General features: G+C 41.9%; 1 protein-coding gene and 1 long non-coding RNA gene across 2 annotated transcripts in view; one reads left to right on the top strand and one right to left on the bottom strand.

The window, feature by feature from the left end:
• LMTK2 (lemur tyrosine kinase 2) overlaps positions 1-14,554 on the bottom strand; it is an 88,050-nt gene that overhangs the window by 57,784 nt on the left and 15,712 nt on the right. The window contains exons 2-3 of the mRNA XM_072836986.1: positions 5,986-6,107; positions 2,229-2,373 (exon numbers count right to left, since the gene is read on the bottom strand). Of these exons, the coding sequence (XP_072693087.1) occupies positions 2,229-2,373; positions 5,986-6,107 (267 nt within the window). The remainder of the gene's footprint in view (positions 1-2,228; positions 2,374-5,985; positions 6,108-14,554) is intronic.
• Positions 6,669-10,062, top strand: LOC140638892 (uncharacterized). Its single transcript, XR_012035839.1, has 2 exons — positions 6,669-6,809; positions 9,967-10,062. It is a non-coding gene; the product is annotated as an uncharacterized lncRNA (long non-coding RNA).

Raw genomic sequence — 14,554 nt, 5'->3', positions numbered from 1 at the left:
AGAGCATCTCCACCAACTGACAGCCCTGGTAAGGGCAACTGACTGTCCAAGTGCCGGCTTCCCACACATGCCCTTCACCCATCACCACCCAGGGGCTTTTCTTCTCATCTTTCTTTAGCTGTTATCATCTTACTTTACATTTGTATTTCTTTAATTGACAGTGAAATTCCGATTTTTTTTATTGGCCATTTGAATTTCTTTTCATGAGTTTCTCCTTTCACATCCTTGACTTATCCTTTCCTATTAAATAAAATTTAATTTAATTTAATATTGTTCTTCCTATACATTTATTTGTAATCTTAATATATATTAATAACATGGGATGTTTTTAGACATTTTTTTGTAGTTAACAATTTTTTTGCTACTTGGTCAAATTTGGTTATGATGTCTTTTCCCATACAGAGTATTTCATTTTATGAATCAAATTCACCAATATTTTCCTTCATGGTTTCTGCATTTGGTGTCAAGCTTGGAAAGCCTTCTTACATCCCAAGATCATAAAAATATTCTGGGACTATTCAATGCAGAGAAATTGAAAAGCATTTCTTCCTATTAAGAAGGGATTTAGAACAGAGGGCTCTAGAAACACAGAAAGGTATATGAACATAATGAGAATGGCTTTCCAGGTCACTACCATTTCTGTTGTGCCCATGATTGCACTCCAATCCCTCTCCACTATGCCTTGGATAGAAGCTGCCTGGCCCTTCCCTCTTGAGCCTTCCTGCCCACAGTGAGGGGTCAGCACTATCAGACTGGGGGAAGCCAACCAGAATGGCTCTCTGAGGGCTTTCTTTCTAGTCAAAAGAGAGAGAAGCAGGGTAGGCAGCAGCCATGCTCCAAGCTGAGGAAAGGAGCTGGTGTGCAGGATTCAAGCCGACTGACAAAGAGGAGAGAGATGAAGAGTGAACGAAAAGCATGATGGTGACCAGGTTCCCAGTTCCAGAGGTTTCTAAGGTCTGCCTAACCCCTACTCTTTCCATTGCCTGGTTCCAAGTGTCAAAAAAGGTCCCTTTTCTGTGTATGCTGATCTGAGTTAGGATTCTATCACTTGAAATTAATTCATGGGTATTAAGACTCCAAGATGGCAAAAGCCCTAAGAGAATTCTCTCAGGGCCTCTCTTAAGTATAAAGGAAAGCCTATTATTAAGAAAGCAAAAAGAAGAGAAAATATTTCCATTTAGAGAGAAGTATACTTAGGTTACTTAGGTGATCCCAAAGGTATGTTAAGACTCCTGTCAAATTTCACTCTTTTGTGCGCCTGGGTGGTTCGGTGGTTGAGCATCTGCCTTTGGCTCAGGTTGTGATCCCAGGGTCCTGGGGTTGAGTCCTGCACCAAGCTCCCCACAGGGAGCCTGCTTCTTCCTCTGCCTATGTCTCTGCCTCTCTCTGTGTGTTGCTCATGAATAAATAAATTTAAAAATCTTAAAAAAAATTTTTTTTAATTTTCACTATTTTGGTTGAAGTAAGGGTATTGTTATTTACAAAAATGAAAGGTAAATACTACATGTTAGTTTTTAATGTTGCAAAACCTACAAATTAAAATATATACCTATATGTCCAAATATTTTATAGGAAATGCACCCCAGCTGTGTCATGTTTTATCTTACTTTTTAAGTCACATATACTGCATTTCTTTTAGTGCCATCTTCTAGGTTTACACTACCCTAAACCTACACCACCATGCACAGAACCACAAGAGGCAGGAATGGCCCTGTGCACAGATACAACAGCCTTCTCTTAGTAGTCTCAAAAATCCCTGATTCTTGAACTGCCAGTCATATTCTATTTTATAACAAGAAATCCATCAACATCTAATCAAACCTCTATCTCAGGATGAAAAGTCCATTCAACTAATATATTCAAATATACTGTTCCTCCTCAAACACAGGACATCCTGGGAAAGATAGCAGTGTCCTACTCAGCAAGATGAGCAGTGTCTAGAACTACCCAAGTAAAGGCCAGGAGCTCTGTGTGAGCTCCATTTCAATGAACAGAGGAGACCAGTTTATTCTGATACCAGACCAGGGTCCAAAAGGAAAGGACTACGCTTCTGCAGGCATGCAATGACCAGGCCTCTATAATTTAGCTTCCCCAGGGAGCAGAAAGGAGAGAACTAAGCAAGCAGACCAGACAGGCAATCCAAGTATTTTATGATTAGCATCAAGGTTCCCACTCTCACCTCTGAGAAATGATTCATGAAAACATGACACTGGGACATAGGACCTTACCTACAGAAGGCTGGAGCTGGGCCGGAGCTGGTAGTGAGATATTTGGTACTGAAAGTGTGAAAACTTCTGCCGGTGACTGAACAGAGGGAGTATCTTCTGCTGGTGGTGTGAAATCTATTTCATCATCAAAATTATCTTCAAATTCCTAAAATAAAAGAGGAGCAATGTCATACTTGATATGAACCAGCATATTAAAAACATATGCTAACAAACGTCTGGGACATGAGCATTTACTCACTCATCTGAAATACATGGCCTTAATTTTTCCAATTTGTACCTACTTAAGTAAAAAGCATACATAATTGTGTTCTCCAATGTGAAATAGCAGAATTGATATGGTTTGAAAATAAATTATCCATACTTTATGCAACTTTTTCAACTGACAGCTTGGACTTAAGTGCAACGTTTTCTAAAATGATCATAGACCATCAAGTGGAAATATTTGTCTAGGTTGGAAATTTTCAGTTATTAGAGCTTCAGCTACTCTTTTCTTCTTTATTATTCACTTTCACAAATCTTTTAACATATTGAATCAAAACAGATTCATTTTTTTTTAAATTTTTATTTATTCATGATAGTCACACAGAGAGAGAGAGAGAGGCAAAGACACAGGCAGAGGGAGAAGCAGGCTCCATGCACCGGGAGCCCGACGTGGGATTCGATCCCTGGTCTCCAGGATCGCGCCCTGGGCCAAAGGCAGGCGCCAAACCTCTGCGCCACCCAGGGATCCCTGGATTCATTTTATTTTAAAACTATATACACTTTTCTAATTGCAACAAGATTTCAATCAAGATAAGGACAGTTAAAAGACCTCAGATAAGATACTTTCTTTCTTTCTTTTTTTTTTTGAAAAGATACTTTCAAGGAAGTCTTATTTTCCTGGGAAAGTAATAATGGAAAAGTTACTGAACTAGGTAGAAAAATCATCAGTGTCTAAAGAAGGTGAGGATGAAGCTGTGTAGCATGTTGGTACTACTGACACACTCAGAATGTCTGGTTTTCTGAAGATGGCAACTTTAAAACCAATGCTGTGTCTGTAAAGCTACAGAGATCTTTTCAGTGACTCTGTTCAGCAGAAAGCTACCATGACTCCTGCTATCATCATTCTAGTGAGCTGGGTCTCCCTTGGTACCTGTGTTCATTTAACATTCATACAGAGAATGATCAAGGTCATTCATTTTCTCAGATAATTAATGAGCATTACCCCACCAGGCACCATAACGGAAGCCGAGAATAGATCAGTGAACAAGACTGTTTTCCATTCCTCTACAGAATATCCTTTTCGGGCAGCCCGGGTGGCTCAGCGGTTTAGCGCCGCCTCCAGCCCAGGGAGTGATCCTGGAGACCCCGAATCGAGTCCCGTGTCAGGCTCCCTCCATGGAGCCTGCTTCTCCCTCTGCCTGTGTCTCTGCCTCTTTCTCTCTGTGTGTCTCTCATGAATAAATAAATAAAATCTTAAAAAAAAAAAAGAATATCCTCCTTTTCATTTTCCTTCTCTACCACTTCTCCTTGCCATTCCCCACCCTCCCTACAAGGGAAAAACCAGAAGGTAGACTTCTCTAACATGTATGTTCTCTCATTCTAATACATGTCACCTACATTGTCAAATGAATTATGACATTTACTGCTATTTGTAATGGGGTGGGGAGGGACCAATGAGGTGCCGTAAGTTCAATCCATGAGGCACCTCTGAATGGAAGAGCTTTGCTCAATTCCTCTTTGGATATGCCTAAAGCTTCTCTCATTAAAAAAGATTTGGGGGGGCCTGGGTTGGTTGAGCATCTCTTGGTTTCAGCTCAGGTCATCGCTCTGGGGTCATGAGATTGACCCCCAAGTTAGGCTCCATGCTGAGCAGGGAGTCTGCTTGGGTTTCTCTCTCCCTCTTTCTTTGCCCCTCCCACTCACTCTCTCCTTCCCTCTTTCTCTAAAATAAATCTTAAAAAAAAAAAAAAAAAAAAGACTTTATCCATCACTCCTACCTTAAAAGCAGTATCACTCAAAACTCTAGCAACCAATGATTCTAAAGATTCAAAGAGGTAAATCAGCCTAATAATAAACATGGGGCTAGGGAGAAGACTGGGTCGCTTTTTTAGTTATACCAGCCGCTGCCTAGATACTTGGGGGGCAAGTTGCTTCCTTTGCTAGGCAGCAGCTTCCTAGTCTGGAACATGATTTCCAAGGGACGGAGGTCTCTGACACTAAAACTAAAGGAATGGACACTCACCTTCAGTCATGTCTTACACAGCTGGAAAAGATCCTCTATACAATGTGGTCCTGGGGCCATATGTGCCAGAACCATGTGGGTAAGCCTGAGAGAAACACAGACTCCCAGAATCGACATCACCATGAACTCCCTGGGTCAATACCGAGACCCAGTCAGGTCAGAATAATCTAAGGCAAGAATGACGCATCATGACCTGTGAGAGAGCCTGGATTTCTGTTTCAGCAGCACCGTTCAGACTTTATCTTTGTCCCAAAAGACAAGGTGTCTGTACACAGTCCCTCAGCAAGACTGAGGGTCAAGGGAAAGAGATTCTCTGCCTACCACTGTGCCCCCATGGTGGTACAGTCATTAACTTCCCACAGAAGTGTCTGTAGTGATTTCAGGGCCTGGGAGCTGATATTGTGAATAAAGCCCTACCCGTCTGTTTAGGGTAGAATCTTCTAAGGAAAACGTCCTGTACTAGTAAGTCTTTTCCTTTGGCCTTCCTCTGTTTTCATTCTCCCATGTGTGTTAGCATAGAGCCAAAAGGACAACACATCTCCTTACCTCTTGGAGCTGCCTCCAGACTCAAGGCAGAGAAAACACAAACAGGTTGTGAGACCCTAGAAATAATGTTCATGTGTCCACTAAAAAGAGGGTTTTAGCTACAAGACAGCTTCCTCCACCCCCCAGTTTGAACCAAAGGCCCTCAGGGCCCCCCTGACAACCCTAGGACAACTAGCAGGGCTCAACATTAAGGATCATTTTCTCCACATGCATTCCTTCTTTTTCTTCAAGTATTCCTCTTTAACAACTATTCACTGAGCCCTACTGCACAACATCAGACATATGCTAAGTTCTTGAGTAGGATATCCCAGCTGGTTTCCAGCAGATTCCACCCTTCTGTGGCTACAACACTAGGCCCCTCCCCCCCAGCCCTACCAGAATTTACAACTGGTACCATTCTTTCTCCCCCTCAGAGAACTCAAGGGTTCAGGTACAACAAGAGATGATCTTTCTCATACACAAAACATATTGGTGGATCCCTTGGCCTCAGTAATCTTAACAACCACAATTCACCAGCATACAAAGTTGGGGTGGGGGTGGTGGGGGATCAGCCTGCTCTTCCTTATAGGCCTTACAGCAAGTGAATTCAATCATCCTTTATTCTTCACTTAGTGAAAATTAAAATAGGCAGGTGGTTATTGTTGCTGATACTTTAAAGCAGGGTCAGCAAACTACAGCTGGTGGGCCGAATCTGAACCACTTAATTCTGTAAATAAAGTTTTACTGGTACACGGCCACAACCATTTGGTTTCATGTCTCATGTCCATGTTGAGGGAGCACCACAATGGTGGAGTTGAGGCTGGGTAGCCATGACAGAGACCTTCCAGCCCACAGTATCAACTATTTACAATGGCTTAATATATTTACTGTTGGGCCCTTACAGAAAAATTCTGCCCACCCCTGTTCCTGAGGGACTGTGATACATAGCCCACCTATTGTTAAATGTAACAGAGGATGATCTAAAGTGTTTCCATCACCTGCACTCACCTTGAAGTCTATTTCCGGGTCCTTACAGCAGGAGACACAGTTTGCAATTAATACTATTAATACCAGTAAACTGCATGCAGACAGGATCACAAAAGATGAGACTTCTGCAGCAGGTGCTTCTCCTGAAAAGAGAAAGAACTAATATTAACAACACAGACATTCCAAAATCAACTTTAATATGCAAATCAATAGGTTTCCCACCCAATATAAAGGGGGCCAAGAGTTAAGAAAATAATGCCTAGCTGTTCAAGAGAGAGCAAATGACCAATCCAGGATAAGACGTCAGGGTTTAAAAAAAAACTTTGAATATGGAAAAATCTTCCATTTACAGAGGAGCTAACGGGACACTCCCAAGCTCCCCCCCCCCCCCCATAAATCCTTCCCCCGGCTTCCACACACATCAACATCTTACATCCCCAGTGCAAAATGATCAAAATTAAGACTGTTAATATGCTATAATGCTACTCAGGTTTCACCCAGTTTTCCCACGTCCCCTTTCTTTTCCAGGATTTCAGGCTACCAGCGCTGCACTTACTCCTCTCATCTCTCTGATCTTCCTCAATCTTCCCTCATGTCATAACTTGGACACTTCTGAAGAGTGCTGGTCAGCATTTTGTAGAATGTTCCTCCGGTTGGGTTGCCTGTTGTTTTCTGCCTAATAACTGGACTGAGGTTACAGATAGGTGGGAAGAATCTAGAAGACCACAGCAAACTACCCTTCTAGTCACATCACATCAGGAGCACACAGCATTGGCCAAATTTCCTCCCAGTAATGTGAGGCCTCATCTCCTGGCCCAGGTGCTTTCTGCCAGGTGTCACCACTGGTAAGTTACCACTTTTCCCCTTTACAGATCCCTTAAGAGTGGGTCACAAAGTCCAGTTCACACTTGCAGGGACATTTTATGCTGTACTCCCTGGAAGGAGGAATACTACAGAATCTATAGACATATGTTAATAATGTCACAGTAATTCATATTTGGAAGACACTTTGAGGCTGTGCAAATATCCCATGTCTCTCTAAAGTCTGGCACAGTTATTTTCACATTTGTCACTGTGTCCTATCTGCAGTAATTACCACTATGATGTTCTAATGGCGATCTTCTATCTCCCTCAGTCCTTCTACGTTTATTACTTGAAGTTCTTCTATAAGGAAGATTTGTCCCTTCTCCCTGAATTATTTATCTGGTCATTTATTTAGTTATGGACTCATAGACATTTATTTTATATTCTTTGGGTTACAATCCATTATTAAAATTATTTTATAGCTCAAATTGTTCCAGCTTTGGCCCCTGGCAGCTCTCTCAAGTTGACTACTGGATCTTTTGGACATGCCCCATCTTTTCCTTCTCCAACACTTCCTTATTTTCTGGCACAACCAGAAGCTCTAGGCTTTTCTTCTGTTCTCCCTGCTCCAGCTTTAGAACCAGCCACTTCTTCAAGGAGCCTTGGTCAGAGTAAGAAGCTTTCTACCAGAGCACGGGGCTGCAAACTACAGCCTGTGGCCTGTTTTTGGCATGGGAGGGGAAAGGGAGACCCCAACTTAGAATGAGTTTTATATTTTTAAATTTTTATATTTTTAAAGGGGTGTTTTTTTGTTTTGTTTTGTTTTAAGATTTATTTTTATTTATTCACGATAGACACAGAGAGAGAGGCAGAGACACAGGCAGAGGGAGAAGCAGGCTCCACGCCGGGAGCCCGACACGGGACTCAATCCCGGGACTCCAGGATCGCACCCTGGGCCAAAGGCAGGCGTGAAACCGCCGAGCCACCCAGGGATCCTGTGTTTTTCAAAACAAAATGCAATTTTTCCTTTCAGCAAAGAGTTATTTGTAAAACATCTTATTTGCTAGGGCTATTCTGAAGCTTTTCTTTCTTAGGGTGAATTGCTTTGTCTCACCTAGTGGTGTTTGACTAAGAAATAAATGACTCTATGCTGCTTGCTTTTTTGAGATGTAACTGACATATAACATGTAAGCTCAACGTTCGGTACACTGAGGGGAAGCATGGAGATAAGTTAAGGAATGAGGTCACTGTTTTCTTGAAGTGAAACTACAGAACCTGAAGAAAATAAGAACTAACCCAAACTCCTATGTGGAAAAAAAAAAAAAACATTTTTTTTTTAAGATTTATTTATTTATTTGAGAGAGAGAGAAAAAAAAAAACATGAGTGGGAGGGATATAGGGAGAGGGAGAAAGAATCTCACATAGACCCTATGCTGAGCATGGAGCCTGATGTGGGGCCCAATCTCACAATCCTGAGACCATGAACTGAGCTGAAACCAAATATGTTCTTAAATATAAATGACCTTAGTGAAGAGTAGAGAAGTCTGAAATCAACAGCAAACAGGACTAAATTCCTTTCCAATTACAAGAGGTTCCTCTGGGAAAGGACAATGCTGAAATTCATGCTGTTACAAGCAGGGATCAGGCCAGCTGAAGCCTTGCTCAAGTCAGCTCTTAAGAAAGTAAGAGTTAACCAAGGGTTGTTAAGAATCTGCAAGTTCCTGGGGTGCCTGGGTGGTTCAGTCAGTTAAGTGTCCAACTCTTGATTTCGGCTCAGGTCATCATCTCAGGGTGGTGACAGCCCCGCATCGGGCTCCACATTCGGCATGGAGTCTGCTTAACATTTTCTCTCTCCCTCTCCCTCTGCCCCTCCTTCTACTCATATGTACTCCCTCTCTCTCTAAAATAAATAAAATCTTAAAAAAAAAAACTCAAGTTCTAAACAAATAAAATCCATAACATAGAAAAATCCATTTATTGAACAGAGAAAATAACTTGGTGATTCCTCTCAAAGTCAGATGTCCCTGAAAACAAGGACTCCCCAACGAGACACTTGTGTACACCCAGAAAGCTAAGTGTTGAGCAGAGAGCCACTGAGAGCCACCTCTCTATAACCAGAGGCCCATAAGAATGGCACTTCTCTTTCTCCTGGGAGCTACCACCCTCTCTCACCCTGCAGAGCCTCTGCTTCCCAGTGGTATTTATTCTTACAACTTTGTTTCATTCCCCTAACTCATATAACAATGATTAAATAGGACTCCTGAGGCTTAGATAGCAAAGCACTTTCATATACACTGTATTTTATTGATTTTTAAGAGGCAGTTTTGTCCAACCTCATTTTAACATTCCTAAATGTCAGGGGCATCTTAGACTCAAAAGAAAGCTAGTTTACACTGGCAGTATTCCTTCTTTCTTAATGGCACAAAAATAAAGGTGTGTCATAGTCAATCATATCAGAGATTTGTTAAAATACAGTATTACTCCATTCAAGCATCACAAGACCTCTGAGGGAATCTGACCAGCTCCACGTCACATATGAGACCAGTGAGAAGCCCAAACTCAAAGTAAGAAAGTGGCAGGGCCAGACTCTGGGTTCAGGGGTGCTGAGGACAAATGCCCCATTGCTTCCTTTGATACCACATTGTTTTGCCTCAAGGAGGTTAACTTTTAATACTTAAAAACAGCCTAACCTAAGTACTTTGAACCAAAGGCCACTGTTGTTCATTAAAAGTTCATACTTCTGGTGCTCTCCTCCAAACTCCACAAGGTAGATATTAAATTACTTTTTCCTGTCTTTTCACCATAATTTTTATCATCACATACTATCTATTTATTGTAAAATTTGATGAGCACTGCCTGAAGGCCAGCTCAATTATCCAGTTCATAAAACTGTCTTCTATGAGTCATTAGGTAGGCATGAAAAGTCAGACTCATGTTAAAAATAACTAGTTATGAGGGGTTTTGCCCTACCTTGATAATGTACTTATTTCTGTTAAGACACTGCAGAGGCATCTGCTTTCTCATACTCAGATTTCTTCCACGTAGGTGAGGCGTACCTCAGGGTCCCCCAGTGCCACTGAAAGGCCTCTATAAATTACCGCCTAAGAAGAAATTCACTGGGTAGGCTCAAGAGAAATTTTTTTACAGCTGTACCACTTTAAAAGAGTATGTTATTTACTGTATTTTTCTTTTTATCAGTTCAAAGCACTGTGCTTTAAAAAATTCAACATACCAATGAAGGAAAAACTGCCATAAAATGAAGATATCAAATCCACCTATGAATAGGCTGGAAGGTGAGATGGGTTTGCACAAACCACAGAGAGGAAGTAAATTCTAGATGTGAAGAATGACAACTAAAATCCCCACACCCCAGCAGTTCAAACTACAAACTGGGCCCCTGGAAACAGGAAACTAAGAAGACAGCTTTCCTTCAACATTCTCAGCCTACAGCATTCAAAAATGCATAAAGCAGACCAATCACCTACCAAAGAAATACATCAATGACCACAGGAGTGTCTCCACACTTTTAGGCAGCTTTACGGATTACAAACCGAAAATGAAGATAATTAGAGGTTTGGAATAGTTAGTATGCTTCCCCAAGACACTGATTAAAAAATACTTGGCACTGCCAAAGCCCATTCTGTGAGTTTTCATTTCACAGTTTTCAAACCATTTTAATAGATATCTAGCACCTGATTTAATAAGCAGAAAACTTGAGAAACCCTAAGAAGTGGGTACATATTATCTGTTTTATAGACAGGTAATTTGGAGAATGCAATTTCATGGCAATGACTCAGAGTAAATCAGGAGTACTACCTGATTATTAATTCAATCATTATAAATCCCTGCCTAGAACCTCCCTCAGAACTTGAACACATATGTAATTAACTAAAGAGTTACTTGTGAATCCATTTTTGGATTAAATAAAAAAATTTTAAGGTCCACAGATAAAAACAAGTGATGGTATGTGCAAATCCATTAGGGACTGAAAATGCTGATACTCTTAATTTTGTCATTCCTTCCCCAGTCACTAGCTGATACACTTTTATAGAGAAATGTCTTCATATTTACTGTTTGGTTATCCAGTGGTATATTCAAATCCTTTGGCTACCACTCCCCATCCTGAAGCTACTGAGGGGCTGCCAAGAATCACTCCATTAGCATAAATTCAAGTATGGCTGAAAGGGGCTTGTTATTAACAACAAGAGATGCTCCTATTATCTCATCAGGAAATTCCAAGGGTTTTAGGAGTTCTGTGCCAGGAAAGGGACAAAGACCTACATATTTCCTATGATGTCATGGGTATGTATATATCTCAGAACAAGGATTGGGAGACTATGGCCTATAAATGAAATCCTGCCTGGTTGGTTTGGGTATGGCCTGCAATCTAAGAATGGTATTTACATTTTTAAATAGTTGTTCAAAAAACAAAACAATTTCGTGAATGTGACATTTATATCAGAGACAACCAGACATGATGTGCCTCCCAACAGAAAAACACCACCACCTACTAAACAGTACAACCAAAAGCAAACAATAATAACAAAATATCAAGCCTGTATCTGACAAACCCTCTAAATCTAAATACCAATTCATAGGAAATAAAGAGAATCCTGGAACATATTAAATAACCACCACAAGAATGTGATCGGTGAAGTAGAGGTTACCAGCAACACCAAGGAAGAAAATCTGCATTAGGAGAGATGGAAAAGAGACTGGAAGAGGTTTGAAAAGACATACTAACCGACTGCAATGCACAGGTGTCATTTGAATCATGATTCAAACTCAAAATATCCTGACATCTGAGACAACTAGAAATCTGAACACTGGTAACTGACCATATTAAGGAAGTTAAGACTTCTTTCTCGTAGGAGTGATAATAAATGTGATTATGTTTTTAAAAGTAGTCCTCACCTTTTTACAGATAGTCCTCACCTTTTTACACCTATTTAAAGGTGTCTGGAATTTGCTTCAAAATTGTATGAGGGCAGCAAAAGTGATGGGGGTAGCACAACAGAAGACAGCCAGCAGCTCATAAAAGCTGAGTGAAAGCCACAGGGGAGGTCAGTTTAGTCGCATCTGTCTGGTCTTGCACAGAGGTGTATGTTTCAAGTTTTCCATTTATTACATAATTTCTTCATGTCCATTAAATAAAAAGTTTAAAATGGGGGGGAGTAGCTATAACAATTCACAACCTATATTTCTGTCTGCTCTAAGAATGTGTATCAGTTTGTTAGAGCTGCTGTAACAAGTACCACAAACTAGGTAGCTTCACCAATCCCAGAGGCTACAAGCCCAACATCAGATGTCAGTGGATCTGGCCCCTTCTGTGGGCTGTGTGGAAGGATATGCTCAGGGCCCACCTCCTGCCTTCTGGAGATAGCCATCTTCTCCCTGCATCCCCTCTCACGGACTTCCCTCTGGATCTGTCTCCATGTCCAAATTTCCCCTTGTTATAAAGACACAGTCATTTTGGATTAGGGCCTAAAGACCTAATTTTAACTTGATTACATTGGTGAAGACCCACTCTCCTAAGAGGGTCACACTCCAAGGTAACAGGAGTTAGGACTTCAGCGTTTGAATTTGGGGGAGTGGGGATACAATTCAAACCATCTCTATGATACATGTTTAAATAAAACAAGAAAAAACAAAAACAAACAGATCAGATCAATGTGTACACAATGCTACTCCTGGTCAACAGTGGCTACCAACAGAGAGGGAAACCTGGCGTCTGGGGAATGAGGAGAGGCTGTTATGTCCTTGTATAGTTCTTAAATTTTGTCCTGGGGCTTCCCACAATCTTTAGCCTTATGTTCACACTCCTTAACAAGCCCCACTGTCCCTCATTGTTACCTGCCATCTGCCTCCCACCCCAGGCTTGCATCACTCCTAACTCCCTAGTGCATCTAGTTCCATCTACCATAACTCCTCGCAGTCCTTCCAGGAATGTCCTCTGCCCCTTCAGAGTCTGTGAGTTGACATTCTCCCCAACCAGGAGCCTCTCCCACTGGCACATTCTCCACTCATTCATCCTCACCACTAAGATCTCAACTTGGAAAGCTGTCCCAAAGTTCCACAAGTTAGAGTCCCTGCCTCTGGAGCCTCCAAGCACCTGTACTGCCCACCGTAAAGTTTATCATACTGTGTATTTTAAATGCCCAGATGTCCTCCCCACGAGACTGCAAGCTCAAAGGGGTGGCCAAGTCTATAGACTCCAGCAATGACTCCAGGGCCCAGGACAGAGCCTGGCATTCAGTCAGAAGGGGGGATGAGGGGATAGAATCAGGGACACAGCAACTAAGGGGCTGGAGAAAGGGAGGGAAGATAAACATAACAGGAGAGACAGAAAGAGAGAGGGGGGTGGGAGACATCCGTAAGTCATCTACTGGTTACTGGAAGAAACTTACGTTTTCAGGGTCAAACAAGTAAGATTACAAAAGTAGCATTCCTTCAATAATTTTATGTTCTTATCTGGCAAAGATTTTCCTCCCATTACTAATCATACCCATACAGACACTGTATTGTGGTGGCTGTCACCCTTTCCACTAGTAATAGTTTACCACTTATTCCCTGGGTCGCAGAGAACTCCTACAGTCTTTACCCATTTTGCAATTCACGTTTAGTAGTGTAACTACTACTTAGTTGATTTCTTTAAAACATAAGTATTCTCAAAAAGTGGACCTTCCCAACTTATGTTCTCCTCTGATAATGAGTATTTATTCACACCTGTGTTCTCCACAGAGCTGCATCTCACTGGAAGCTGTCGGAGCAGGTTTGCTCTGCCTGAAAGGGAGGAACTCAAAGGTGCCCTCTCCCTAAGGAGCCCAGCCCTGGACTGAGGGGAAAGTCCAGCGCACAAGTGGAGCTCCACCGTGACACTGGTTAAGAGGCGCTGAATTTGCTTCAGTCTAGATGCTGCATACTCATCTGTTAAGCCTGCCCCAACAGTTCACCACACACCAGTGACTAAAACAACAGAAATCCAATGTCTCACAGTTCTGAAGGCTGGAAACCCAGGATCAAGGTGTGGCAGGGTTAGTTCCTTCAGAGGCCTTTCTCCTTGGTCTACAGAGGACAGCTGTCTTCTCATCGTGCCTTCACGTGGTCTTTCTGCTTTTTGCACATCCCTGATCTCTTTGTATTTTCAAACTTCCTCTTATAAGGACACCAGTCATACTGGATTAGGAACCAAGAAGCTAATAGCCTCATTTTAACATATTCACTTCTTTAAAGACCTCGTCTCCAAATACCATCACCTTCTGAGGGACTGGGGGAGGCGGGTGTTGGTTTAGACAGGGATTTAATTTGGCCTGTAATGCTGTACACAGTTGATAATTCAGGAACACCATCTCCCCTGGTGAGGGATCCATCTTGGGCAGGACCTGGGACAAGTATGCACTGCCTTCCTCTCTGGTTTCCCAGGATGCAGTGACTTGGGAATGGAAAGGACCAGTGAGACAAGTGTCAGATGTGGATGTCACCCTCCCATGTTCTCTCTTCTTTAACTTCTGGCCTCTGGAAATTCACATAAGAGATTTCTGTGTCTACTTAAAGATGAAAACCGGTGGCCACTGGGCTGACTAGACAAGGGGAACTCTGTACGGCTCACAGAAGCTAAGGACTAGAGATCTTCCAAACTGGTCCTGACATAAAGTCCACTTCTAAATACAAAGTTTTGGCTTTTTTTTTCTCTTTTTTCCTGCAAGGATAGGACTAATAATTGGACCTTTTCCAATATCCTGACAAGTAGCTTCACATCCTGGAGTCCTAGTAAAATGAATCATCA

Source organism: Canis lupus, chromosome 8 (assembly GCF_048164855.1).
Source record: "Canis lupus baileyi chromosome 8, mCanLup2.hap1, whole genome shotgun sequence".
Classification (NCBI taxonomy): domain Eukaryota; kingdom Metazoa; phylum Chordata; class Mammalia; order Carnivora; family Canidae; genus Canis; species Canis lupus.
Note: the sequence above shows the minus strand (reverse complement) of the source record. Positions and strands in the feature narration are given on the sequence as shown.